Source organism: Heterodontus francisci, chromosome 8, assembly GCF_036365525.1.
Source record: "Heterodontus francisci isolate sHetFra1 chromosome 8, sHetFra1.hap1, whole genome shotgun sequence".
Taxonomy (NCBI): domain Eukaryota; kingdom Metazoa; phylum Chordata; class Chondrichthyes; order Heterodontiformes; family Heterodontidae; genus Heterodontus; species Heterodontus francisci.
Genome location: NC_090378.1, coordinates 21,373,220 through 21,399,295, shown reverse-complemented (window position 1 = coordinate 21,399,295; position 26,076 = coordinate 21,373,220). Strand labels below are relative to the sequence as shown.

The 26,076-nt window shown below is 43.7% G+C and overlaps 1 protein-coding gene across 3 annotated transcripts in view; it reads left to right on the top strand.

The window, feature by feature from the left end:
- znf644b (zinc finger protein 644b) overlaps positions 1 to 26,076 on the top strand; it is a 186,236-nt gene that overhangs the window by 47,164 nt on the left and 112,996 nt on the right. For 2 of the 3 annotated variants that reach the window (XM_068036757.1, XM_068036755.1), the window contains exon 2: positions 21,973 to 22,128. The exons of the other annotated variant lie outside the window; for it this stretch is intronic. In XM_068036757.1, coding sequence (XP_067892858.1) covers positions 22,127 to 22,128 — 2 coding nt within the window. In that variant the 5' untranslated portion in view covers positions 21,973 to 22,126. The remainder of the gene's footprint in view (positions 1 to 21,972; positions 22,129 to 26,076) is intronic. 3 annotated transcript variants of the gene reach the window in all.

The window sequence follows — 26,076 nt, the reverse complement described above, 5'->3', positions numbered from 1 at the left end:
CGGGATATTGAGCTGCCAGTCCTGCCCCTCCCTCAACCATGTCTCCGTGATGGCTACTATATCACAATTCTATGTATCAATCCTTGCCCTTAACTCATCCGTTTTACCTGCAATACTCCTGGCATTAAAGTAGAGGCCTTCCATCCTGCTCTTACTCCCTTGAACCTTACTTCCGCTGTATTCCCTCTGACTGGTTTGCTTTCCTGTGCTTAGCTGTGTCCCTATTCTGCTTGGAGTCTGTGTCCCCTCCCCCTGCTAAATTCGTTTAAACTCCTCCCAACAGCACTAGCAAACCCACCAGCAAGGATGTTAGTCCCCCTCTGGTTCAGATGTAGACCGTCCCGCTTGTACAGGTCCCACCTGCCCCAGAAACAGTCCCAGTGGTCCAGGAATCTAAAACCCTCCCTCCTGCATCAACTCTCAAGCCACGCATTCGTCTGCGCTATTCTCCTATTTCTATACTCGCTAGCATGTGGCACTGGGAGCAATCCAGAGATTAGAACCAGAGAGGTCCTGCATTTTAGTCTACTGCCTAACTCCCTTAATTATTGATACCTCATCCCTCTTTCTACCTATGTCATTGGTACCAACATGTACCATGACCTCTGCCTTATCACCCTCCCCCTTCAGGATGCCCTGCAGTCGTTGAGTGACATCCCAGACCCTGGCAGCAGGGAGGCAACACACCATCCTGGAGTCATGTTGACAGCCACAGTAGCACCTATTTGTTCCCCTGACTATAGAATCCCCTATTACTATTGCTCTTCCTCTTTCCCCCTTCCTGTGCAGACAGGCTGCTTGCAGTGTCAGAAGCTTAGCTCTGTCCGCTCTCCCTGGAGGAACCAGCATCATCAGCCTCCAAAATGGAATACCGATTTGCAAGCAGGACCCCAGGGGACTCCTGAACTACCTGCCGGTTTCTCCTGGACTGTCTGGTGGTCACCCATTCCCTTCCTTCAAGTCCCTTCAGCTGCAGTGTGACCACCTCTCTATACATGCTATCCACAATGCTCTGAGACTCACAGATGCTCTACAGTGTTTTCAGCCATCGTTCCAGCTCTGAAACCCAAGCTTCCAAGAGCTGCAGCTGGACATTTCCTGCACACATGCTGGTCCCGGGGACTGGAAATGTTCCCAGATTCCCACATGCAGCAAGAGGAGCAAACCATGGCTTCAAGCTTTCCTGCCATGACTAAACCCTTTAAATTTAAAACTATGGAAGATTATAATTAAAAAAACAATTAAGTCTTGCTAAAACAATGACTTACAATTCAGTCCACTTTGAAAAATACCCACCATGACTTACTCACCAGTCAGCTGTGCTCTTTGGAAGCTCTCCATTCCCCTCACTCTGAGGACAGGGAGGAAATGAAAGGTACTCCCTCCTCACCAAACTTGCACTGCAACACTCTAGTGCAACCAAAGTCAGCACTGTCAGATGGCCCACTTTTATACTGACGCTGACTCTTGCCCCTGAAAACTGGTTTAAGCCAATTCTCTAATTAACAAGGTGCAGCTGCAAGCAGAGCCTGAGTGAACCCTGTTTAAAGCTGGTCTAAAACTCACCTTCTCCAACCCAAACAGCAACTGTTAAGTTAATCTGCTAAATAAAAGACAGATTAGATTTAAGATAAAATTAACCCTTAATTATCCTCAGTTACCAAACTTCCACTGTAGCACTCTAATGCAACCCAAGTCAGCACTCCAGTACACATTTCTACAATGTTCAGAAGCAGCATTCGCCCTCGGGCTGCTCAGCTGTTGTGTCTGTTGGAGGCCTGCAAAATGGGTGTCCCATTACACTCACCTTGCCAGAACAAAAGAAAGTCATTAAACCCCTTACTGCACTCCATCCAGTTCCTCCGCATAAATCTTTGCTGCTTGCAACTCCACCACCTCCAGCCAGTTCTGCTTTGTTTGGCTGGGTGGCCGCCTTCTGCCACCCTCTGGAAGCAAAAGCACTCTTTTTTTTTGAGAGACAATATGCCATAAAGGGTACAATTCTAAAGGGGATGCAGGAGCAGAGGGACATCGTTGTATATGTGCATAAGTCGTTGAAGGTGGCAGGACAGGTTGAGAGAGTGGTTAATAAAGCATACAGTATCCTGGGCTTTATTAATAGGGGCACAGAGTACAGAGCAAGGAAGTTATGTTGAACTTGTATCAGACACTGGTTCGGCCTCAGCTGGAGTACTGCGTCCAGTTCTGGGCGCCGCACTTTCGGAAAGACGTGAGGGTATTGGAGAGAGTACAGAAGAGATTCAGGAGAATGGTTCCAGGGATGAGGAATTTCAGTTATTAAGATAGATTGGAGAATTTAGGATTGTTTTCCTTGGAGAAGAGAAGGCTTAGAGGTGATTTGATAGAGGTATTCAAAATCATGAGGGGTCTGAACAGAGTAGATGAGCAGCACAGTGGCGCAGTGGTTAGCACCGCAGCCTCACAGCTCCAGCGACCCGGGTTCAATTCTGGGTACTGCCTGTGTGGAGTTTGCAAGTTCTCCCTGTGTCTGCGTGGGTTTTCTCTGGGCGCTCCGGTTTCCTCCCACAGCCAGAAGACTTGCAGGTTGGTAGGTAAATTGGCCATTATAAATTGCCCCTAGTATAGGTAGGTGGTAGGGAAATATAGGGACAGGTGGGGATGTGGTAGGAATATGGGATTAGTGTAGGATTAGTATAAATGGGTGGTTGATAGTCGGCACAGACTCAGTGGGCTGAAGGGCCTGTTTCAGTGCTGTATCTCTAAATAAAATAAATAAATAAACTATTCCCACTCGTGAAAGGATCGAGAATGAGAGGGCACAGATTTAAAGTATTCGGTAAGAGAAGTAAAAGTGACATGAGGAAAAACTTTTTTACGCAGCAAGTGGTTAAGGTCTGGAATGCACTGCCTGAGAACGTGGTGGAGGCAGGTTCAATTGAAGCATTCAAAAGGGCATTAGACAGTTATATGGAAAGGAAGAATGTGCAGGGTTACGGAGAGAAGGCAAGGGAATGGAACTGAGTGAATTGCTCTTTCAGAGAGCCAGTGTGGATATGATGGGCCGAATGGCCTCCTGCACTGTAATGATTCTGTGATTCCTATGATTCTGTCTTTGTGTGTGTCTCTCTCTCTCCCTCTCCCTCCCTCTCTCTGTTTCTCAGCCTCTAGCAGCACTTCTAGGACTGCAGCAATGAAGTGTGGGGCAGCCCTGCCCCAGGTGCCTAGGCTCTGTTTCTTCTCCTTAGTGAGCTGGAGCTTGCATAATGAATCAAAATAGTTGCCACAGTAATGGTTCTGAACTCAGGTTTCTGACCTCGTAGGCAAAAATCTTGCTCTATAAGTCAGAATAATGAATTTAATGGCAAATCAGGTAGAAAGGGGGGAAAGAAAGATTGAATTGAGAGAGAGAAATAAGAGACAGAAAGAAAAACATTTTAAAACTTAATTTGAACAATATGTCCAGCAATAATTAAAATCTGAATGTATGAGACTCTACACTTACATAAAAATACATAAAATTTACAGCATAGAAATAGGCCATTCGGCCCAACAAGCCAGTGGCAGTGTTTATGCTCTACATGATGATCTTCCCACCCTAGTTCATTAAGCTCTATCAGCATAACCTTCTATTCCTTTTTCTTCATGTACTTATCTAGCTTCCTCTTAAGTGCATCTATATTTGCTTTAACCACTCCATGTGGTAGTGAGTTCCACATTCTAACCACTCTGGGCAAAGAAGTTTTTTCTGAATTCAGTATTGGGTTTACTAGTGACTGTCTTAAATTTATGGTCCCTAGTTTTGGACTCGCCAACAATTGGACACGTTTTCTGATTTAAGAGTGAGGTAAATCCAAACAGGTGACATTATTACAGCAAAATGATTGAGTGAGGCTTGAAAGGCCTGTGAATGGAGCATTATTAAAGTTAATTTTCAGTGGCAGAGAGATTGGGTAATAATTAAGACTTGCCATGCTGTTAAATGGCACTTAGACTAGAATAACGACTTAACATTTCATGGCGCGTTTAGTCTGTATCTATGACAACCCTAAAAAAACTTCACGTAGTTCAGTCAGGGGAGCCAGACAGCGAGAAACTGTTTTTGTATATCTGGGACAGCAACATCCAGATTTTTGAGTTTAACTATGCCAGTATGCTTGCTCGAAATTGTTGTCTAAATTACAAACAAATAGCGATGAACACTGTTAACCTCACCATTATTTTCACAGCAAAATCTGGCCCAGTGTTGTCTTTTTGGCATCCTTTCGCCTAAAATATTCTGGACATGTTGAGAACTTTAATTAGGTTTGTGCTGACAAATGAGGTAAACTAACTCTTGGTTGTAGAAATGTAGGAACATGAGGAGGCCATTCAGTCCATTGAGCCTGTTGCACCGTTCAACAAGATTATGGCTGATTTCTGACCTAAATACATATCCCTGCTTTATCTCCTGTCAACTGTGGAAGAGAGTTCCAAACTTTTACCACCCTTTGCATGTAGAAATGTTTCGTAACTTCACTGACCTACATTGGCTCCTGGTTAAGCACCACCTTGATTTAAACAAAAATTCCCATTCTTGTTTTTAAATCTCTCTGTGGCCTTGCCTTCCCGATTGATCTCATCTCTTCCAGCCTCACAACCCTCCAGGTTATCTGTGCTCATCTAATTCTGGCCTTGTAAGCATCCCCGCTCCATCATTGGTGGCTGTGCTTTAGCTGTCTAGGTCCTAAGCTCGGGAATTCCTTACCTTAAACTCTCTTTCCTCCTTTAAGGCACTCCTTAAAACCTCCCTCTTTGAACAAGCTTTTGGTCATCTACCTTAATATCTCCTTATGTGGCTTGGTGTCAAATTTTGCTTCATAATGATCTTGCGAAGTGCCATGGGATGTTTTATTATGCTTAAAGGTGCTATAAATTGTTCTCCTCCTCCTTCTCCATCTTCTTCTCCTTCACCTCCATGTCCTGTCTCCAATTATTAGGCTATGTCCCTGAGTCTTAGATGCCCCAACCAGTGCAAATAGTTTCTCTCTATCTGCCCTGTTAGTTCCCCTTAATATCTTGAAAACTTCAATCAAATCACAAGTTAATCTTCTAAATTCCAGGAAATACAACCCTAATTTGTGTAATTTAACCATTGGAGTCCAGGTATCATTCTAGTATATTTAGGCTGCACTCCCTCCAAGCCAGGAGAAAATATGACTTTTGCTAAATGTAAGGGTAGTAAGGATTACATTTTGTTAAATGTAAGGATCAACAACAGTTTGCTGATCTTTCTATTTGAGGCTGAAATAGCACCCAGTGGTTTTGTAAGCCAAAACCTTGCTACATAAAATCGCACAATAGAAGACTATTGCGTTAATACTGAAGGATGAAATTCAGTCATCACTATTTTTAGTCAAAAAAAAGTTGGCTTGGATTTTCACTTGTTTATTTATTCTGTGCTTACTTTTCCTCTAAAGTTAGAAAAGATGGAAGTTTTGTGCCTCGGGTCTTCTCGTGATCTCGCATATTTTAAAAATTGAGCTATTTTGAGGACAATTAAGGTCATTTTATAACATTAATCCTGTGAAATTGCATTTAGTTCAGTCAACCAGAACATGAGTTGGGTAATGTAGAAGTGTTATAAAGTGCTCCTAACGTATTGAGTTTAAAAAAAATTTAATACTGAAATCAGCAAGAAATCTTGTTTTCATCCGTAGACAGCTGATAGTTTGAGCTTCCAGTCAGTACTGTACTGCCTACGCTTGACCAGTTCATCTGGTGCTGCTTCTAATGCAACAAATGTGTATTTCTATTGCAAAAGTGGTTGAAGAGAGGACCATCATCATAGTAGGCCTTCTGTGTTTCTTGGAATGCCCAAATGGGCTGGTTGGTTCGTATCCTTCTATCTTTAAAAGATGATGGAAACGCAGCAAACAATCCATTTAGCAGGGGTGTCTTCTCTTGGTGCATCTTTGTTGATGACTGCGAAGGCCAATACTTGAGAGGCAGGTTCTGCCACAAGTGCTGCACGTGAAGCTGCTAAGTGATGCTGTGACGTTGGCACTTGCTGCCAAACTGCTGTAGCAACTGGTCAACGTGGTAGAGCATACCAGTCCACGGGATGTGTCGCCATTTCCCTCTTTTGCCAGCTAGCGACTGCCAGGTGCGATGGACGACATTTAGGGCCTTCATGTCACACTTGCAGATATCCTTGAAGTGGAGCTTTGGGCACCTCATTGGTCATCTGCCCCAAGGTCCTTTGATAGGCGACCATCTTGCATCCTGCGGACATGTCCGATCCACCGAAGACGCCCTCTGTTTGATTAGTGCCAACACGCTTGAGAGCTCTGGCTTTGAGAGGACTGCTGCATTTGTGATTTTGTCCTACCAGGATATACCCATATTGCACTGCAGACAGCAAAAATGGAAATTATTGAGCTTTTTTCCTGGTAGATGTAAGTCACCCATGTTTCACAGCCATACAGCAAGGTACTGAGAGCACAGGCCTTATAAACCATCAGCTTGGTCCTAAGGGTTATGTGCGTTTCACAAGTCGGCCAAAGGTGGTAGCTGCTTTCCGTATGTGTGCATTGAGCTCTGCATCAAGGGACAGATCGTCTGTCAGTGTGGACCCAAGGTAGCAGAATTTGCTAACCACTTCCAGTGGGATGTTATTTAGTGTGATGAAAGGCAGAGATGCAATACCTGGTCCTATGACCACAGTTTTATTGATGCTTATAGTCAAGAGAAGATTCAGGCATGGGAGACACAGCCCACGAGTCCTTGTAGCTGAGTTTCCGTGTGAGCGATGAGTGCAGCATCAGCGTAGAGGAGTTCTCTGATCAGGACGCAAACTGTTTTTGTCTTTGCTTTCAGCCTTGATAGATTGTAGAGCTTGCCATCTGACCTCTTCCCCCAGGCTCTCTCTCTCTCCACCCCACCCCGTCCGGCTCTCTCTGTCCTCCTGTCCCCACGCCCCCCCCCTCAGACTCTCTCTCTCTGTCTCTCTCTCTCTCTCTCTCTCTCTCTCTCTCTCTTCACCCCCCCCCCCAGACCCTCTCTCTCTGTCCGCACCAGATCCCCACCCCCTGTCATTTGCAGCATAGGAAGAAGCCATTCGGGCCATCAAGGCCATGCCTGCTCTACAGAGAGCAATTCCACTCCATTATTCGATCCTCGTAGCCCTGCAAGTTATTTCCTTTGTCATGGAACTGTATTTTTTTCTCCTCTGATTAAAATAGTGTGCCTTTAAGGCAGAGAGAGAAGTTTTGGGATTTATGAGACATTGTGTGCCAACTGCTTTTTGTTACCTAGGCCACAGGAGAGAGAGATGTCACGTGATATAATGTTTCAATTTTACTGTGTGTAAAACTGGCAAATAACGGTCTGAACCAACCACCAGCGAGGCGTGATACTGAAGAAAAGAGCTGTCTATTCTCTCGCAACAGAAATTCTACAAGGAGCTACAGTCCGAGTTAATTGCCTAAGGAGAAAAAAAAGCCCTTTTGTTTGAAGGGACCATTTGTATTGCTGAAGGTTGCAAAATGCCTTTTCTTTCCTTTCAAGCCAGGAAGTATTTGCTTCAAGATTGAATCTCTCTTGACTGTATTTTCTGGCATTTGCAGTAAAGTTTCGACTGAGAGGCTGTTGGTTTTGAAATTCAAATTTACCTGTTGCTGTGCTCAGCGTTGAAGGAGCGGTTTGATGTCTGCTGCAGCCGAAGTGTTTTGAATGCCTATCAAGAACAGACTATTTCATCAAATCCCTGTGGAGACTTCAAGTAGCATTTGATTATTTTCACATTCGAATACCTCAACCATTCGGAACTTAACCCACAAAGACTTATTTATTTATTCTTAAGAAACAGCTAATTTTTAAAAACATTTTTTGAAGAAACTGGTTAACTGTAATTTTTGGGTATATGTGTGTGAATGGGGAGTTAGGTAAAAATAGACATAGGTTTATCTTAATAGTGTTTAAGATTTAGTGTTTAATAAATAGTTTGTTGTCCAAAGATACCTGGTTTGATCTGTTTTATTCTGGGGGTTACTGGAGTGTTTAATTTGGTTGCTTTCCAGTTGGGTGGGAAAACTTTAATATGCTATGACATGACTGAATTGACAGTGCGTCGCTCCCGCCTCAGTTGTTACACCTTCAAGTGCCCATTGAATTTCCTTTTGAAATCATTGCTTGTCCAGTTTGTTAGATAGCTATTTACCACGACTCGCTGTTTTCTGTTCTTGAGCCAATTTTTTTATCCAATTGGATAACTGCTGTCCTATTTCATGAACCTCAATTTTGTTAACCAGCCTTTTCTGTGGTACTTTGTTGAATGCTTTCTTAAAATTCATATAGAACACATCCACTGCATTCCCTTCATCATCCTTCAGTGGTAGCTTTTAAAAGGGACTGGGATAAATACATGTAGGGGGAAAAATTTCATGGTTATAGGGAAACAGCAAGGGAGTGGGACTATTTGGCTCGCTTTTTTAAAGAGCCAGCACAGGCACAATTCGTCGCTGGCCTCCTTCTGTGCTGTGTCATTCTATGATCTGGTATTCCTCCTTAAAGAATGCTGTTTACTTTTTTCCAATATTGCAGCTCTGCAGTGACTCTATTCACTCTACTTGTGCTTCTTCAACCAGAGCAGAAAGGATGAAAGTCTTGCATGCATATAGTGTCTTTCACAACCTCTGGATGTGCCAAACCATTTTACTGCCAATTAAGAATTTTTGAAGTGTAGTCAGTTGTGTTGTGGGAAACAAGGCAGTCAATTTACACACTGCAAGCTCCCACAAAATCGTAATGTGATAATGAGCAGATAATCTATTTTTTCAACTAAGTTGATTAAAGGATAAACATTGGCCAGTGCATTGGGAAGAATTCCCCTGCCCTTCTTTGAATAGTGCCATGAGGTCTTTAATGACCTTTAGGGGGCAGATAGGGCCAGTGGTTTAAATCCTCAACCGAAAGCCGGCACCTCTGACAGTACATCACTCTTCCAGTGCTGCGCTGGAGTGTCAGCCTAGAATTTTTGTGCACGTCTTTGGGGTGGGGCTTGAACCCACGGCCTTATGATTTAGAGGTACGAGTGCTACCCACTGAACCAAAGCTGACATGTGACATCCTCAGATGCATAATTATTTTTTGTATTTTCTATGCGCAAGTGGAGTAGCTATGAAGAATATATTAAATGTAAAAAGTAATTTATTTGATGAGGGGGGAACCTTTCAATTTACAACTCTCTCTTGCTCTCCCTCCCCGCGCCTCTCCCTCCCTGCCTCTCTGTATTTGTGCTTCTTCTCTCTATATCTCTCTCTCCGTCTCTATCTCTTTCTCTCCATCTCTATCTCTCTCACCCTCTCCGTCTTTCTCTCTCTCTCTGTCTCCCCGTCGCGCTCTCTCTCTCTCTCTCTCTCTCTGTCTCGCGCACTCTCTCTTCCCCCCCTCTCTCTCTATTCCTCCCCACAACCTTTCTTTCTGTGTGCACCTCTGGTTCCCCTGCTCCCCTGCTCTTCCTTCCGCTCCCTCGCTCCCCCTCTCTCCACTGCCAGCTCCGCAATCCATGTCTATAAATATAGATTATAGAGAAAGGCTGTGAACGCTCCGCTGGGCGCAGCCATGTTGTGTGGGAGTGGGGTCCTAACCTATTGCTGCCCGCCGAGGTGCCCGACATTCCGGCAGTTTACTCTTGTGGGCCACATGGAAACTTATGGAGGGTCAGACCCTGGCCCGCAGACTGTATGTTGGACAAACATGGTTTAGCTGGCTCTCTCTCTCTCAGCCTCTAGCTGGAAACGGGCTTTCTGTGGTCTTGGCTTGATTTCCCCGCCCCCCCCCCCCACCCCATGGCTATCTATTGATGTGTGAATGGAGACCATTCTGTTATAATGCTGCTACTTTACTATTCATTTTGATTTGGGCTGTGAGTCAGTCTGTCTCCAGAACCCTTTGTTAGTTTTTTTTCTCATCCATGGAATGTGGCGTCACTGTCTAGGACAGCATTTCTTTCCCATCCCTAGTTGCCCTTGAGAAGGTAGTGGTGAGCTGCCTTCTTGAATTGCTGCAGTCTTTGGGGTGTAGGTACACCAGCACCTGCTAGGAAGGGAGTTCCAGGGAGTTTGACCCAGCAACAGTGAAGGAATGGCGATGTAGTTCCACATCAGGGTGGTGTGAGACTTGGAGGGGAACTTGCACTTTGTGGTGTTCCCATGCATCTGCTGCCCTTATCCTTTTAGGTGATAGAGGCGGTGGGTTTGGAAGATGCTGTCTAAGGAGCCTTGGTGAGTTGCTGCATTACATCTTGTAGATGGTACACACTGCTGCCACTGTGCGTCGCTGGTGAAGGGAGTAAATGTTTGTCGACGGGGTGCCAATCAAGTGGGCTGCTTTGTCCTGGATGGTGTCGAGCTTCTTGAATGATGTTGGAGCTGCACCCATCCAGGCAAGTGGGGACTATTCCTTCATTCTCCTGACTTGTGCCTTGTAGATGGTGGACAGACATTGGGGAGACAGGAGGTGAGTTACTCGCTGCAGGATTCCTAGCCTCTGACCTGCTCTTGTAGCCACAATATTTATGTGGCTGGTCCAGTTCAGTGTTTGGTCAATGGTAACCCCCAGGATGTTGCTAGCGGGGATTCAGCGATGGTAATGCTGTTGAACAGCAAGGGGAGATGGTTAGATTCCCTCTTGTCTGAAATGGTTCATTCATATAGATATGAGTCATCAATATTTTTTTTTATTCATTCATGGGATGTGGGCATCACTGGCTATGCCAGCATTTATTGCCCATCCCTAATTGCCCTTGTGAAGGTGGTGGTGAGCTGCCTTCTTGAATTGCTGCAGTCCATGTGAGGTAGGTACACACACAGTGCAGTTAAGAAGGGAGTTCCAGGATTTTGACCCAGCGACAGTGAAGGAACGGCGATATAGTTCCAAGTCAGGATGGTGTGTGACTTGGAGGGGAACTTGCAGGTGGTGATGTTCCCATGCATCTGCTGCTCTTGTCCTTCGAGGTGGTAGAGGTCGCGGGTTTGGAAGGTGCTGTCTAAGGAGCCTTGGTGCGTTGCTGCAGTGCATCTTGTAGATGGTACACACTGCTGCCACTGTGTGTCGGTGGTGGGGGGAGTGAATGTTTGTGGATGGTGTGCTAATCAAGCGGGCTGCTTTGTCCTGGATGGTGTCGAGCTTCTTGAGTGTTGTTGGAGCTGCACCCATCCAGGCAAGTGGAGAGTATTCCATCACACTCCTGACTTGTGCCTTGTAGATGGTGGACAGGCTTTGGGGAGTCAGGAGGTGAGTTACTCACCGCAGGATTCCTAGCCTCTGATCTGCTCTTGTAGTCATGGTATTTATATGGCTGCTGCAGTTCAGTTTCTGGTCAATGGTAGCCCCTCGGATGTTGATAGTGCGGGTTTCAGCAATGGTGATGCGATTGAATGTCAAGGGGAGATGGTTAGATTCTCTCTTGTTGGAGCTGGTCATTGCCTGGCATTTGTGTGGCGCAAATGTTACTTGCCACTTATCAGCCCAAGCCTGGATATTTTCCAGGTCTTGCTGCATTTCTACACGGACTGCTTCAGTATCTGAGGAGACACGAATGGTGCTGAACATTGTGCAATCATCAGCGAACATCCCCACTTCTGACCTTATGATTAAAGGACGGTCATTGATGAAGCAGCTGAAGATGGTTGGGCCTCGGACACTACCCTGAGGAACTCCTGCAGTGATGTCCTGGAGCTCAGATGATTGACCTCCAACAACCACAGCCATCTTCCTTTGCACTAGGTATGACTCTGACCAGCAGAGAGTTTTCCCCTGATTCCCATTGTCTCCAGTTTTGCTAGGGCTGCTTGATGCCGTACTCGGTCAAATGCTGCCTTGATGTCCAGGGCAGTCACTCTCAGCTCACCTCTTGAGTTCAGCTCTTTTGTCCATGTTTGAACCAAGGCTGTAATGAGGTCAGGTGCTGAGTGGCCCTGTCGGAACCCAAACTGGGTATCACTGAGCAGGTTATTGCTAAGCTGCTTGATGGCACTGTTGATGACACCTTCCATCACTTTGCTGATGATTGAGAGTAGTCTGATGGGGCGGTGATTGGCCGGGTTGGACTTGTCCTGCTTTTTGTGTACAGGACATACCGGAGTGAATCGAATTGGCTGAAGACTGGCATTTGTGATGCTGGGGACTTCAAGAGGGGGCCGAGATGGATCATCAACTCGGCACTTCTGGCTGAAGATTGTTGCAAATGCTTCAGCCTTATCTTTCGTACTGATGTGCTGGGCTCCCCCATCATTGAGGATGGGGATATTTGTGGAGCCACCTCCTTCAGTTAGTTGTTTAATTGTCCACCACCATTCACGGCTGGATGTGGCAGGACTGCAGAGCTTCGATCTGATCCGTTGGTTATGGAATCACTTAGCTCTGTCTATTGCATGCTGCTTACACAGTTTGGCATGCAAGTCGCCCTGGGTTGTAGCTTCACCAGGTTGACACCTCATTTTGAGGTATGCCTGATGCTGCTTCTGGCATGCCCTCCTGCACACTTCATTGAACCAGGGTTGGTCTCCTGGCTTGATAGTAATGGTAGAGTGGGGGCTATGCCAGGCCATGAGGTTACAGATTGTGGTTGAATACAATTCTGCTGCTGCTGATGGCCCACAGCGCCTCGTAAATGCCCAGTTTTGCATTGCTAGATCTGTTCGAAATCTATCCCATTTCGCACGGTGATGGTTGGGAGAGCCAACTGTGCAACAGCCCCAACAAACAAATTTCTCTGCAGCACCTGTGGAAGAGCCTGTCACTCCAGAATTGGCCTTTATGGCCACTCCAGGCGCTGCTTCACAAACCACTGACCACCTCCAGGCGCGTATCCATTGTCTCTCGAGATAAGGAGGCCCAAAAGAAAGAAAAGAAAGAAAGAGTACCACACAACACGATGGAGGGTATCCTCAATGTGAAGGCAGGACTTCGTCTCCACAACTGTGCAGTTGTCACTTCTACCAATACTGTCATGGACAGATGCATCTGCGGCAGGCAGATTGGTGAGGACGAGGTCAAGTATGTTTTTCCCTCGTGTTGGTTCCCCCACCACCTGCCGCAGACCCAGTCTAGCAGCTATGTCCTTTAGGACTCGGCCGGCTCGGTCAGTAGTGGTGCTACCGAGCCACTCTTGGTGATGGACATTGAAGTCCCCCACCCAGAGTACATTTTGTGCCCTTGCCACCCTCAGTGCTTCCTCCAGGTGGTGTTCAACATGGAGGAGTACTGAGTCATCAGCTGAGGGAGGGCAGTAGGTGGTAATCAGTAGGAGGTTACCTTGCCCATGTTTGACCTGATGCCATGAGACTTCATGGGATCTGGAGTCGATGTTGAGGACTCACAGGGCAACTCCTTCCCTACTGTAGACCGCTGTCCCACCGCCTCTGCTGGGTCTGTCCTGCCGGTGGGACAGGACATACCCAGGGATAGTGATTGCAGTGTCTGGGACATTGTAAGGTATGATTCCGTGAGTATGACTATGTCAGGCTGTTGCTTGACAAGTCTGTGGGGCAGCACTCCCAACTTTGGCACAAGCCCCCAGATGTTAGTAAGGAGGACTTTGCAGGGTCGACAGGGCTGGGTTTGTCGTTTCCAGTGCCTAGGTCGATGCCGGGTGGTCTGTCCGGTTTCATTCCTTTTTATTGACTTCGTAGCGGTTTGGTACAACTGAGTGGCTTGCTAGGCCATTTCCGAGGGCATGTAAGGGTTAACCAGATTGCTGTGGGTCTGGAGTCACATGTAGGCCAGACCAGTTAAGGACAGCAGATTTCCTTCCGTAAAGGATATTAGTGAACCAGATGGATTTTTACAACAATCGAAAATGGTTTCATGGCCATCATTAGACTAGCTTTTAATTCCAGGTTTATTAATTAAATTCAAATTTCACCTTCTGCTGTGGTGGGATTCGAACCCATGTCCCCAGATCAATACCGTGGGTCTCTGGGTTACTAGTCCAGTGATACCATTACGCCACTGCCTCCCCAATGTGCAATGGTGCTCCTTTCAATTTCAGTGTTTTCTCCTCAGAGCTGTTTCAGATGCAGTTAACGAGTTTCATCCTCAACAGACAGAGGTTTGTATTGTCAATACAGGAGGGGTCAGCTGACCGCTGCTCCATTTCGTCTGTGGTACGTGTCCATGTTCTTGTGGTGTAGTTTAACAGTTGACTTTTTATTTTTGTTATGGAGAGTCCATATTTTTTGTTAAAACTTGAGAATCTATATTTTACAAAACTGGAAAGGATTTCAGTGAACATTGAAACATCTGGAGATAGCTGAACTTTATGGATGCTTTTGGAAAAAAAAGCAATGGCAACAAGAGATTCCTGGTCTTGACCAGTGAATAAATAGAGGAAACCAGGTAATTGCAAGGAAACCAGCAGCGGGTTTTGACCTAAGAACTACTCTCCATTGTGACAAGAGATAATTTATGACTTAGCATGTGACTTGCTTGGAAAATTTTAGTTTCATTTTGAACTTCAAACGCCAGGAGATCAGAAGAAAAACCAGACAAGTATTATCTCTTAAGAATCCTTGCTTTTGAAAAGCAAAAGCTTGTATGAAGTGGTACTGTAGCCGTCAGCATTTTTGAAGAAGCCCTGAATGTTTGCATAAACTTTGCATCTCAAAGAGGACTTTTGCATTGAACGTGAGAACTGAGACCTGTTGCTACACCCCTGGTGGAAGATTGTGTGAAGCCTTCTACAGTTGAATTTCTTTGAACGCATACCAAACACAGACTGTTCATCAACCTCACCTGGAAAGACTTCGAGTGGCATCCAGCTGTTTGACTTTGGGACACCTTGCCAAACCAACAAATCTTCCTTCCAGATCATTGCAGTCTGAGTTTTTTCCCCCCTTTTATTTCTTTGAAACAGCTGAAAACAAAAATCCCTTTTTTCCCAGTTAACCGGTTTTTGGATGTATGTGCACATGCTTAAGGGCTGGGATAATAATACGGGCTTTAAGATTTCGATTTGCATATATATTTACTTCATTATTGGTTAAGACTTGGTTTTATAATAAATGGATAGATTTGTTTATTAAAGAAACCTGGTTGGTGTGCTTTATTCTGGGGACAAATAGAGTATCAAATTGGCTGTTTCGGTAAATGGGAAAATTTATTGATATGCTGTGATCTGTGGAACAGTGGGACTGAATTAACAGTGCACTTCTCCCACCTTGGTCGTAACATTTTCATAATTCATTGTTTATTTCATCCTTCTGAGCATGACAGCTGTCATAGTGCACTTTGAGCATGCCACAGGAACAACAGGGTGAAAACTGCAAATTCCATGAAATATCTATTTCTCACACACAAAGTTGTCTACAGCAGCTGAAATCCCAAGGACGTGAGCCCAACTTTCAACTTTGGGACTGAACTGTTCCCAGAGCTCCAACAGAAGAATGTATCTAGCTGGGATAAACTTCTTGCAGGTATTACTAACACTGATAAATTTTGTGGGTAAGTTTCGCGATTGCAGAGTTTTGGAAAAAAACAATGTTTTTGTTGTTTTCTAAATGATGTTTCAGTTGTATAGGCTAACTGAACTGAAGGAGAAAAATAGCAGCTAAAAGCAGTGTAAGGAAATTATGTAAGCAATTTTGATTTGCTTTATAGTATCTTCTGATTCCAGATGGGTTTTGAAAAAAATGAGCAGCTTGTTTGGGTGGTTTTGTGGAGATTGGTCATTGCTAATTGATAGCTTTTTCATCTGTCAAGTAAATTGCTTCCAACCCTATATCCTCTGCTTCACAAAGACCACCTGCTTCTACCTCTGTAACATTGCCCATCTGTGCCCCTGCCTCAGCCTATCTGTTGCTGAAACACTCATCTATCCCTTTTGCATCTCCAGACTCAAATATTTCAATGCTGACCGGCCACTCATCCTGCATCCTCCATAAATTTTACCTCATCCAAATTCATGATGCTTGTATCATATCCTGCACCAAATTCCATCATATCTATGCTTGCTGACCTAACTTGGTTCCTAGTACCCCAATATTTTAAATTTAAAATTCTCATCCCTTTTTTATTCCCTCCTTGAGATGTGGACATCGCTGGCAAGGCCAGCATTTATTGCTCATCAGTAACTGCCTTTGACAACTGAGTGGCTTTCCAGGCCATTGCAGAGGGCAGTTGTGAGTCAACCACATTGCGGTGGGCCTGGAATCACATGTAGGCCAGACCAGGTAAGAATGCCAGATTTCCTTTCTAAAGGGCATTAGTGAACCAGATGGGTTTTTATAACAATCGATGATAGTGTCATAGCATAGTTACTGAGACTAGCTTTCAATTCCAGATTTTTATTAATTGAATTTAAACTCCACCAGCTGCCGTAGTGGCATTTGAACCCATGTCTCTAGGGCATTAGCTTGGGTTTCTGGATTACTAGTTCAGTGACATCACCACTACCTCACTCTCTCCCTTGACTTCAAATCCCTTCGTGACCTCACCCTCCTCTACTTCTGTAGCCTTCTCCAGTCTGACCACTCAATGAGAGCTTTGCTTTCCTTCAAATATTGGCGCTTGTGCACCCTAAAATCTGTTTTTCCCACTCTTGGAGTCCCTGGCTTTGGCCATCTAGGCCCCTAGGCTTTGGACTTCTCTTGCTAGACCTCTCCATTTACTACTTCTTTTAAGATCCTCCTCAAAAGCTACCTATTTGACCAAGCGTTTAGTCCTGCCCTTTAATATCGCCTTTTGGCTCTATGTCGGTTTTTGTCTAATTAGGTATCTGTGCAGCGCCTTGGCACATCTTTGCACATTAAAATGCTATATAAATTCAATTTGTTGAACTCCACTAATGTTGGGACAGACCAAGAAGTGAGTTATACTACGTTGCTAAAAAAATGATTGCATGCCACAAAATTTTATATAAAGATATCTAATCATAGAAAAGGAGAGGCCAAACTGAAAACAATGCCTGAAACAGAAAACAGGTAATGACAATGAGAATGTAGCTCCTGCATTCAGGGCAAGCACGAAAATTGGTGTAAAAATAGAAAATGTTTGAAACACTCTTTGGGGCAGGCAGCATTTGTGGATAGAGAAAGAGTTAATGTTTCAAGTCGATGACCTTTCATTAGAACTGGGAGATATTAGGAATGAGCAAATTTTAAGCAAATGCAGAACCAGGGAAGGGGGGCAGGTAAAGAATAAAAAGGAGAAATCTGTGATGAGGTGCAGTGATCAAATGACAGAAGTGATAACTTCTTATTTGACTTCTCATTTAGTCATTCCTTCCCTCTATCCTTTTCTTTCCTGCCTCACTTTTCCCTGGTTTGCACTTGTTTAAAATCTGTTCATCTCTTAACATCTTCCAGTTCTGACTCATCTGCTGAATCTGTTCAGCATTTTCTTTTTCTGTTTCAGGTTTCCAACATCTGTAGTATTTTGCTTTTCTTTTGCAGGACTGTTGGTGTGTTTACACAACATGCATTTAGATAAGGTGCCTGAGTTGCTCCTTGAATAGTGTTCTTCTCCAAATGTACGCAAACTGGCCAAATTTTGTGCAATATTATGCTCTGCACTTCCCCAAGTAGTATAATACCAATTCTTTGTGCCAAATAAGTTATCAGTAGAGCAATTAGAGGCCTCCGACCCGACCCGAACCCGATGGGACCCGACGACGTGTCGGGCTTGGGTCAAGTCGGACCGGACACACACGGTAAGTGCTCTGCTGGTAAGTATTAAAAATAAAAAACTTACCTGAGCTGGGAGTCTGGGATGAAACTGATGACATCATAGTGAGCGAGTGACGTCACTATGACGTCATCACGCATGCGCTGCAGGCTCGGTGTCAGGAAGGGTAAGTAAAGGGATGGTCAGGTTGGGCTCAGGTTGGGTCGAGTAGTGACGGGGTTGGGTCGGGTAGGAGGCTTCTAATAGCAATCACTGAAGATTTTGGGAAAAAGTACAAATAAATTGCAGCTATTTTATTTCCCTACTTTGCATGATGTGTGAGTGATATATTTTACCATGGTGTTTCCCATTAGCAGTGGTGTATTATTTCTTATGAGTGATTCTTCTGTGGATGGACTGCGTGTGCTTTCTTGCTTTTTCTAATTCATTTTTGGGATATTGGTGTCAGTGTCAACTCCAGCATTTATAGCCATTCTTATATTGCTGTTGAGAAGGTGATGGTCAGCCGCTTTCCTGAACCATTGTAGTCCTTCTGATGTAGGTACACCCATAGTGCTGTTAAATAAGGAGTTCTGGGATTTTGACCCAGTGACAGTGAAGGACTGGTGATATATTTACAAGTTGGGATGATATGAGACTTGGAGAGGAACTTGCAGGTGGTCGTGTTCTCATGTGCCTGCTGCCTTTGTTCTTTGAGGCAGTAGAGGTCCACCAGCAAGCAATTAAGAAGGCTAATATGTTAGCCTTTATCGCAAGAGGATTTGAGTACAGGAGTAGTGAAGTCTTGTTTCAATTGTACAGAACCTTGATTAGACTGCACCTGGAGTACTGTGTGCAGTTTTAGTCCCCTTACCTTAGGAAGGATATTATTGCCATAGAGGGAGTGCAACGAAGGTTCACCAGACTTGTTCCCGGGATGGCGGGACTGTCCAATGAAGAGAGATTGGAGAAACTGGGCCTGTATTCTCTAGATGGTGGACAGTTTTGGGGAGTTAGGAAATGAGAATGAGTGACTCGCTGCATAATGCCGAGCTTCTGACTTGCTTTTGTATCCACAGTTTTGTTAGGCTGGTCCAGTTAAGCTGCTCGTCATTGGTGACCTCGAGGATGTTAATGGTGGGAGGTTCAGTGGTGGTTGTGCCGTGAATGTTAAGGGGAGGTGTTTTGACTCTCACTTGTTGGAGATGTTTATTGCCTGTCACTTGTGTGGCCCGGATATTACTTGCATGTCCCAAGCCTGAATGCTGTCCAGGTTTTGCTGCATGTGGACCATTGTCTGTGAAGTTATGAATGGAGGGAATATTATGCAATCATCAGTGAACATCCCTACTTCTGACCTTATGAGGGTGGAAGGGCCCTTGATGAAGCAGCTGAAGAGAATTAGGCCTAGGACACTACCCCGAGGAACTCCTGTAGTAATGTCCTTGGACTGAGATGATTGGCCTCCATCAGCCACAACCATCTTCCTTTTGTGCTAGGTTTGATTCTAATCAATGGAGAGCTTTCCTCCTGATTCCCGTTGACTTGAGTTTTACCAGGGCTCCCTGATGCCACCCGTGGTCAAATGTTAGCTTGATGTCAAGGGGAGTCATCCTGGCCTCATGGTTTTAGTGATGGCTAGTTAAGATTTCTATGGTCCTGTACCCATTTCATGTCATGGTCTGCAACTGATTCAGCCACACATCTACTGCTGCAGTGGCTGGCTGGACCTGCTGCTTTCTGCCATTTGTACTGTCAATTGTACAGGGTTAGTGAATAGGGTGGATGTGGTGTTGCCCTCCAAGATAGCAGCTTCCTTTGAGCCTACTTCACGTATTCTACGTCTGGTGATTCTGTCACTAAGTCTAGTAATTTGCACGAGAGCAGATCTGTTGGTATCTACGAGATCTGTGAATCTCTGCATCAGCATTCCATCAAGCCAGGCCAGAGAGTTTTGTAGAGTTGAACCTATTGCTTTATAGTAAGGTATGCTAAAATGTTGGTTATGTTACTGGATTAGCAGGCCAGAGGCTTGGACTAATGATCTGGAGACAGAGTTCAAATCCCACCATGGTAGTTGGGGAATTTAAATTCTGTTAGTTAACTAAATAAATGGGTCCAGGCAGCCAGCTAACTATGGACAGGAGCAAAGGACCCATTTCTTTAAGATCCTAGTCACTGGAAACTTGAGTTTGTAAAGGCCTTTCTGTTGTGTCAACACTTCAGCAAAAACTGCAAATCCATTATGGGAAGTATGGAATAGGAAAAAAACTCTAATTATTTATGCTCATAATGTGCATAACTGAGACTTCATTTTGGGGAGGGAACTATATATTAGCAAATTTTCTGAAGTGTCAGGTAAATAGTAATAGATATTCCTGGCCCTGTATCTTGTATTTTTTGTTGCAAATCTCTTTAATGTAATATTTTTACCTGGTTTTAGTCATGTGAAATTTACCTAAGTAAATTTGTTTTTTTAAAGCTCTTAAATCATTTAGGGTGCAGAAGAACCACTTACGACATTGAAAGCCACAGTGCAGGTCCCAAACTACCTGTGGACAATGCTGCTGAAAATCTACTAATTTCATATTAAATGATATAGATAAGATACACCAAATCCAGAATATTACTTTAAAGTAAGCCAGGGAAACAGAAAATATAAATGGAAATTAGTAAAAAGTAAATTTAAAACCAATATTAAGAACTTTTTTATTCAATGAGTTGTCGATGAGTTGTAGATGTTTGGAAGAATCTACTGGGTAGGATAGTAGAGATAAATCAAAATGGAGGGATTCAAACTATTGTTGGGAGAGCTGTGATACAATAGGGATGAGCTTCAATATCCTTTCTCCTCTCTTACTTGGGTATAAAAAAGGTTGCAAATTCTAGCCCCTAATTCCATGCCCAGTTATGTGACAATTATATAGTCGATCTTGTGGCTGTACACAATTTAAGCCATGGGTTTTTATGTGGAAGGTCATTTTTCTAACGATACTGAAAACTAGTTGGGCAAACACTGCAGCTAATATAAATCCATTTCAAGCATCTATACAGTGTCAGCTGTGGTTTATTTGGTAGCACTCTCGCCTCCGAGTCACAAGGTTCTGGGTTCAAGTCCCACTCCAGGACGTGAGCACAGAAATCAAGGCTGACACTCCAGTGCAGTACTGAGGGAGCACTGCACTGTTGGAGGTGCCGTCTTTCGGATGAGACGTTAAACCAAGGCCCTATCTGCCTGATGGGGTGGATGTAAAAGATCCCAGGGCACTATTTCGAAGCAGAGCAAGGGAATTATCTCCGGTATCCTGGCCAATATTTATCCGTCAATCAAATAACAAAAATAGATTGGCTGGTCATTATCACATTGCTGTTTGTGGGAGTTTGCTGCGGAGTACTGGCTGCAGTGTTTCCTACATTGCAACTGTGACTACACTTCAAAAGAATACTTAATTGGCTGTGAAGCATTTTGAGACATCCAGTGGTTGTGAAAGGTGCTATATAAATGCAAGTCTTTTTTAGTTCCCAATATATTGATATCAACCCTTCATTGTCAAGTTTTGGTGTCATAGAGGAAGGTTTCCAGTCGGTTATTGACAGAAAATTTACAACAACGGAGGCACAACATTATTGTGAAGTAATTTATGCCATCCAAAACAGTACAATTTTAAATAAACCAACTGTACATTTCAATCTCACCAATTAGAGCACTCATGACTTCAGCATGCAGTGCATTGATTGTCACCAAAACCTCAAGGCACACAGAAGATGGAAAAGAAATCAAGGAAAACTGAAACTTGGTACATCATTATGAATCCTTTGTTGTGCAGTCCGAGTATACTCAGTGATGGCAATAGTTTGCTGTCTTTCTGCTTGTAAGCTGACTTTATTGTTCACAGTTGAAGTCCCGGATAGGATGCAGAGCATTAAGTACTTGAGCAGAACAGTGTTTTTGCTATTCAATACTCTGGACAATTTATCCCAGCTGGGACCATTATTATTTCAGTGCAGTCAGTATGCAAAATAGTAATGTCTGTAGCATTACATGCTGAATTTTCCATAATGCAGCTACACACTGTTCAAAGAGTCCACAGAATATTGTTTGTAAGTGAACTAATGTATTAATTTTAGACTCTGAAGCTGACGTATCAATTTTTCACTCCAGGGCATGGCTGAGAGAATTTTATATATTCCTTTTTAAAGCAAAGTTCTATTAGTAATGTGAGCAGAGCGGCAGAAGAAATGTTTCAAAAGTTGATGGTTCATGTGAAAATGAAAGTTTTTTGCTATGGAAAAAATTGTCATTCAAAGTGAATTTAGTTGAAATGCTGTAAGATTTATTATTTTTAGTTGCAGATGAATTCATTGGAATTTGAAAAAGACAGACAGCTCAGTGCATCTTAGAAATACCGAGAAGTAGCATTGCCGACAAAAACTAGATTGTACACTATCGCAAGAGACTGGGAGACGGAAATAGCAAGGGAAAAGAAGGAAGTTGAAAGAAATGTAAGAGATTTCTCACAATTTTTCACAAATTTTTTATCTTTTATTTTCAATAGCCCCTATGTCTGACGTTGCACTTGTGAGTGCTTGTTTACATTGTATACCAAAGTTTTTCAGGTTTCCACTTAGGTTTAATTCATTTTGTCTTTGTGAAAAGTTTTGTTTTCAGAATGTAATTTTATTAATCACTTTCATAGAGTCAGAATAATAACGGCACAGAAGGAGGCCATTTGCCCCCTCGAGTTCATGCCAGCTCTCTGCAGTGCAGTCCCATCAGTCCCATTCCCCGGCTGTACACCCATAGCCCTGTAAGTTTTTTTCCCCTCAAATACCCATCCAATTTCATTTTGAAATCGTTCCTTTTCTCTGCTTCCATCACCGTCATAAATGCAATGAGTAGTGGGTCATTAACTCTTGTTGCGTAAAAAAAGTTCTTCCTCACATCCCTGCATCTCTGCCTGAAAGTTTAAATCTTTGTTGTTTAATCCTTGTACCATCAGCTAATGAGAATAGCTTTCCTTTGTCTACCCATCTAAACCTGTACACCTCTAGCAAATCTCCCCTCAATCTCCTTTGCTCCAAAGAGAACAACCCCAACTTCTCCAACCTAACCTTGTAGCTAAAATCCCTCATTCCTGGAACCATTCTGGTAAATTTCCTCTGCACTCTCTCCAGGACCTTCACATCCTTCCTAAAGTGTGGTGAGTAGAATTGGATGCAGTACTGTGGTTGGGCCTAACCAGAGTTTTATAAAGGTTTGGCATAACCTCACTGCTTTTGCACTCAATACCTCTATTATGAAGCCCAAGATCCCATACGCTATGCTATTAGTCTCTCTCAACATGTCCTGCCACCTTCAAAGATCTGTGCCCTCTTCAACTAACCCTATCAGAGTATCCTTTTATTCTTTTCTCCCACATGTGCCTATCTAACTTCCCCTTAAGGGCATTTGTGCTGTTTGCCTCAGCTACACTTGTGGTCTTACCACTGTTTGGGTAAAGAAGGTTCTCCTGAATTCCCTACTGGATTTATTATTGACAATCTTAAATTGATGGCCCCTAGTTTCTAAATGCCCTACGAGTGGAAACATCTCTATGCCTACTCTATCGAACCCCTTCATTTTAAAGATCACCACAACACTGGAAGCTTGTATATCTTTGATGCAGTAACTTAGTTTATAATTTGTTAGAGCTCTTCATTTTTATTATTGATGGTATATATTAACTTGTGTAAAAATGATACAGGAGTCTGAAGCTGAGTTTAAAAGGTTTCTGGTGCCTTAGTATTTTGCTGTCTATTTGCAATTCAAATGCCCTGGAACTCACTTTAAAAAGTGAGCATTGAAATTTGGTGATTTAACTACCTGCAGCAAGTTTGTTACATTGTCTACAAACACAGCAAACTGTGAGGAAGAATGTCAGAGACAATATGATGACCTAAATAAGATAGTGAAGTGGACAGGTAGCTGGCAAATGTGGGTCAATATAGTTAAATTTGAAGTAGCACATTTTGGGACAAAAAGACCCCCTAAAATTTATATATTTAGGGAAATTGAATACATAAGCAAGGAGGTGATAAATCTGCTTAAGGCTGGTTAGGCCACAGTTTGATAATAGCATGCAATTATCACTGCTGTCTGTGGGACCTTGCTGTGCGCAGTTTGGCTGCCACATTTCCTACATTAAAAAAAAATTATTTCATGGGATATTGGCGGCACTGGCAAAACCAGCATTTGTCCCCAATTGCCCTTGACAACTGAGTGGTTTGCTAGGCCATTTCAGAGGACAGTTGAGATTCAACCAGCTTGCTGGGAAATTAGAGATAGCATTAGATCCAAGGAAGAGGCATATAAATTTGCCAGAAAAAACAACAGACCTGAGGATTGGGAGCAGTTTAGATTTCAGCAAAGGAGGACCAAGGGATTGATTAAGAAGGGGAAAATAGAGTATGAGAGTAAGCTTGCGGGGAATATAAAAACTGTAAAAGTTTCTATAGGTATGTGCAGAGAAAAAGATTGGTGAAGACAAATGTAGGTCCCTTACAGTCAGAAACGGGTGAATTTATTATGGGGAACAAAGAAATGGCTGACCAACTAAATGCATACTTTGGTTCTGTCTTCACAAAGGAGAACACAAATATCATAACACAAATGTTGGGGAACACAAGGTTTAGTGAGAGGGAGGAACTAAAGGAAATCAGTATTAGTAGAGGAATGGTGTTGGGGAAATTGATGGGATTGAAGGCCGATAAATCCCCAGGACCTGATAATATACATCCCAGAGTATTTAAGGAAGTGGCCCCAGAAATAGTGAATGCATTGGTGGTCATCTTCCAAGATTCTATAGACTCAAACAGTTCCTACAGATTGGAGGGTAGCTAATGTAACTCCACTATTTAAAAAGGGAGATAGAGAGAAAACAGGGAATTATAGACCAGTCAGCCTGACGTTGGTCGTGGGGAAAATTCTAGAGTCGAAAGATTTTATAGCAGAGCGCTTGGAGAACAGTGGTAGAATCGGACAGAGTCAGCGTGGATTTACGAAAGGGAAATCATGTTTGACAAATCTACTAGAATTCTTCGAGGATGTAACTAGTAGAGTTGATGAGGGGGAGCCAGTGAATGTTGTTTATTTGGACTTTCAGAAGGGTTTCGACAAAGTCCCACGTAAGAGAATAGCGTGTAAAATTAAAGCGCATGGGATTGGAGATAGTGTATTGCGATGGATAGAAAATTGGTTGGCAGACAGGAAACAAAGAGTAGGAATAAATGGGTCTTTTTCCGAATGGCAGGCAGTGACTACTGGGGTACTGCAGGCATCGGTGCTAGGACCCCAGCTATTCGCAATATCTATTAGTGATTTAGAAGAGGGAACTAAATATAATATCTCCAGATTTGCAGATGACACAAAACTGGGTAGGAGGGTGAGTTGTGAGAAGGATGCAGAGAGGCTTCAGGGTGATTTGGACAAGTTGAGTGAGTGGGCAAATGCATGGCAGATGCAGTATAATGTGGATAAATGTGAGGTCATCCACTTTGGTAGCAAAAACAGGAAGGCGGATTATTATCAGAACGGCTATAAACTGAGAGAGGGGAATATGCAACGAGACCTGGGTGTTCTCGTACACATGTCGCTGAAGGTAAGCATGTAGGTGCAACAGGCAGTAAAAAAGGCAAATGGTATGTTGGCCTTCATAGCGAGAGGATTTGAGTACAGGAGCAAGGATGCCTTGCTGCAATTATACAGGGCCTTGGTGAGGCCACATCTGGAATATTGAGTGCAGTTTTGGTCTCCTTATCTGAGGAAGGATGTTCTTGCTATCGAGGGAGTGCAGCAAAGGTTTACCAGACTGATTCCTGGGATGGCGGGATTGACGTCTGAGGAGAGATTGAGTTGGTTAGGATTATATTCGCTGGAGTTCAGAAGTGTGAGGTGGGGATCTCATAGAAACCTATAAAATTCTAACAGGACTTGACAGGGTAGATGCAGGAAGGATGTTCCCGATGGTGGGGGAGTCCAGAACCAGGGATAATAGTCTACGGATATGGGGTAAACCTTTCAGGACTGAGATGAGGGGAAATTTCTTCACCCAGAGAGTGGTGAGACTGTGGAATTCGCTCCCACAGAAAGCAGTTGAGGCCAAAACATTGTATGTTTTCAAGAAGGAGTTAGATATAGCTGTTGGGGCGAAAGGGATCAAAGGATATGGGGGGAAAGCTGGAACTGGTTACTGAGTTGGATGATCAGCCATGATCATAATGAATGGCAGAGCAGGCTCGAAGGGCCGAATGGCGTACTCCTGCTCCTAATTTCTATGTTTCTATAGGTCTGGAGTTACATTAGGCCTGACCAGCTAAGGACAGCAGATGTCTTTCCCTAAAGGACATTAGTGAACCAGATGGGTTTTTACGACAATCAATGATAGCTTCATGGCACCATTATTGAGATGAGCT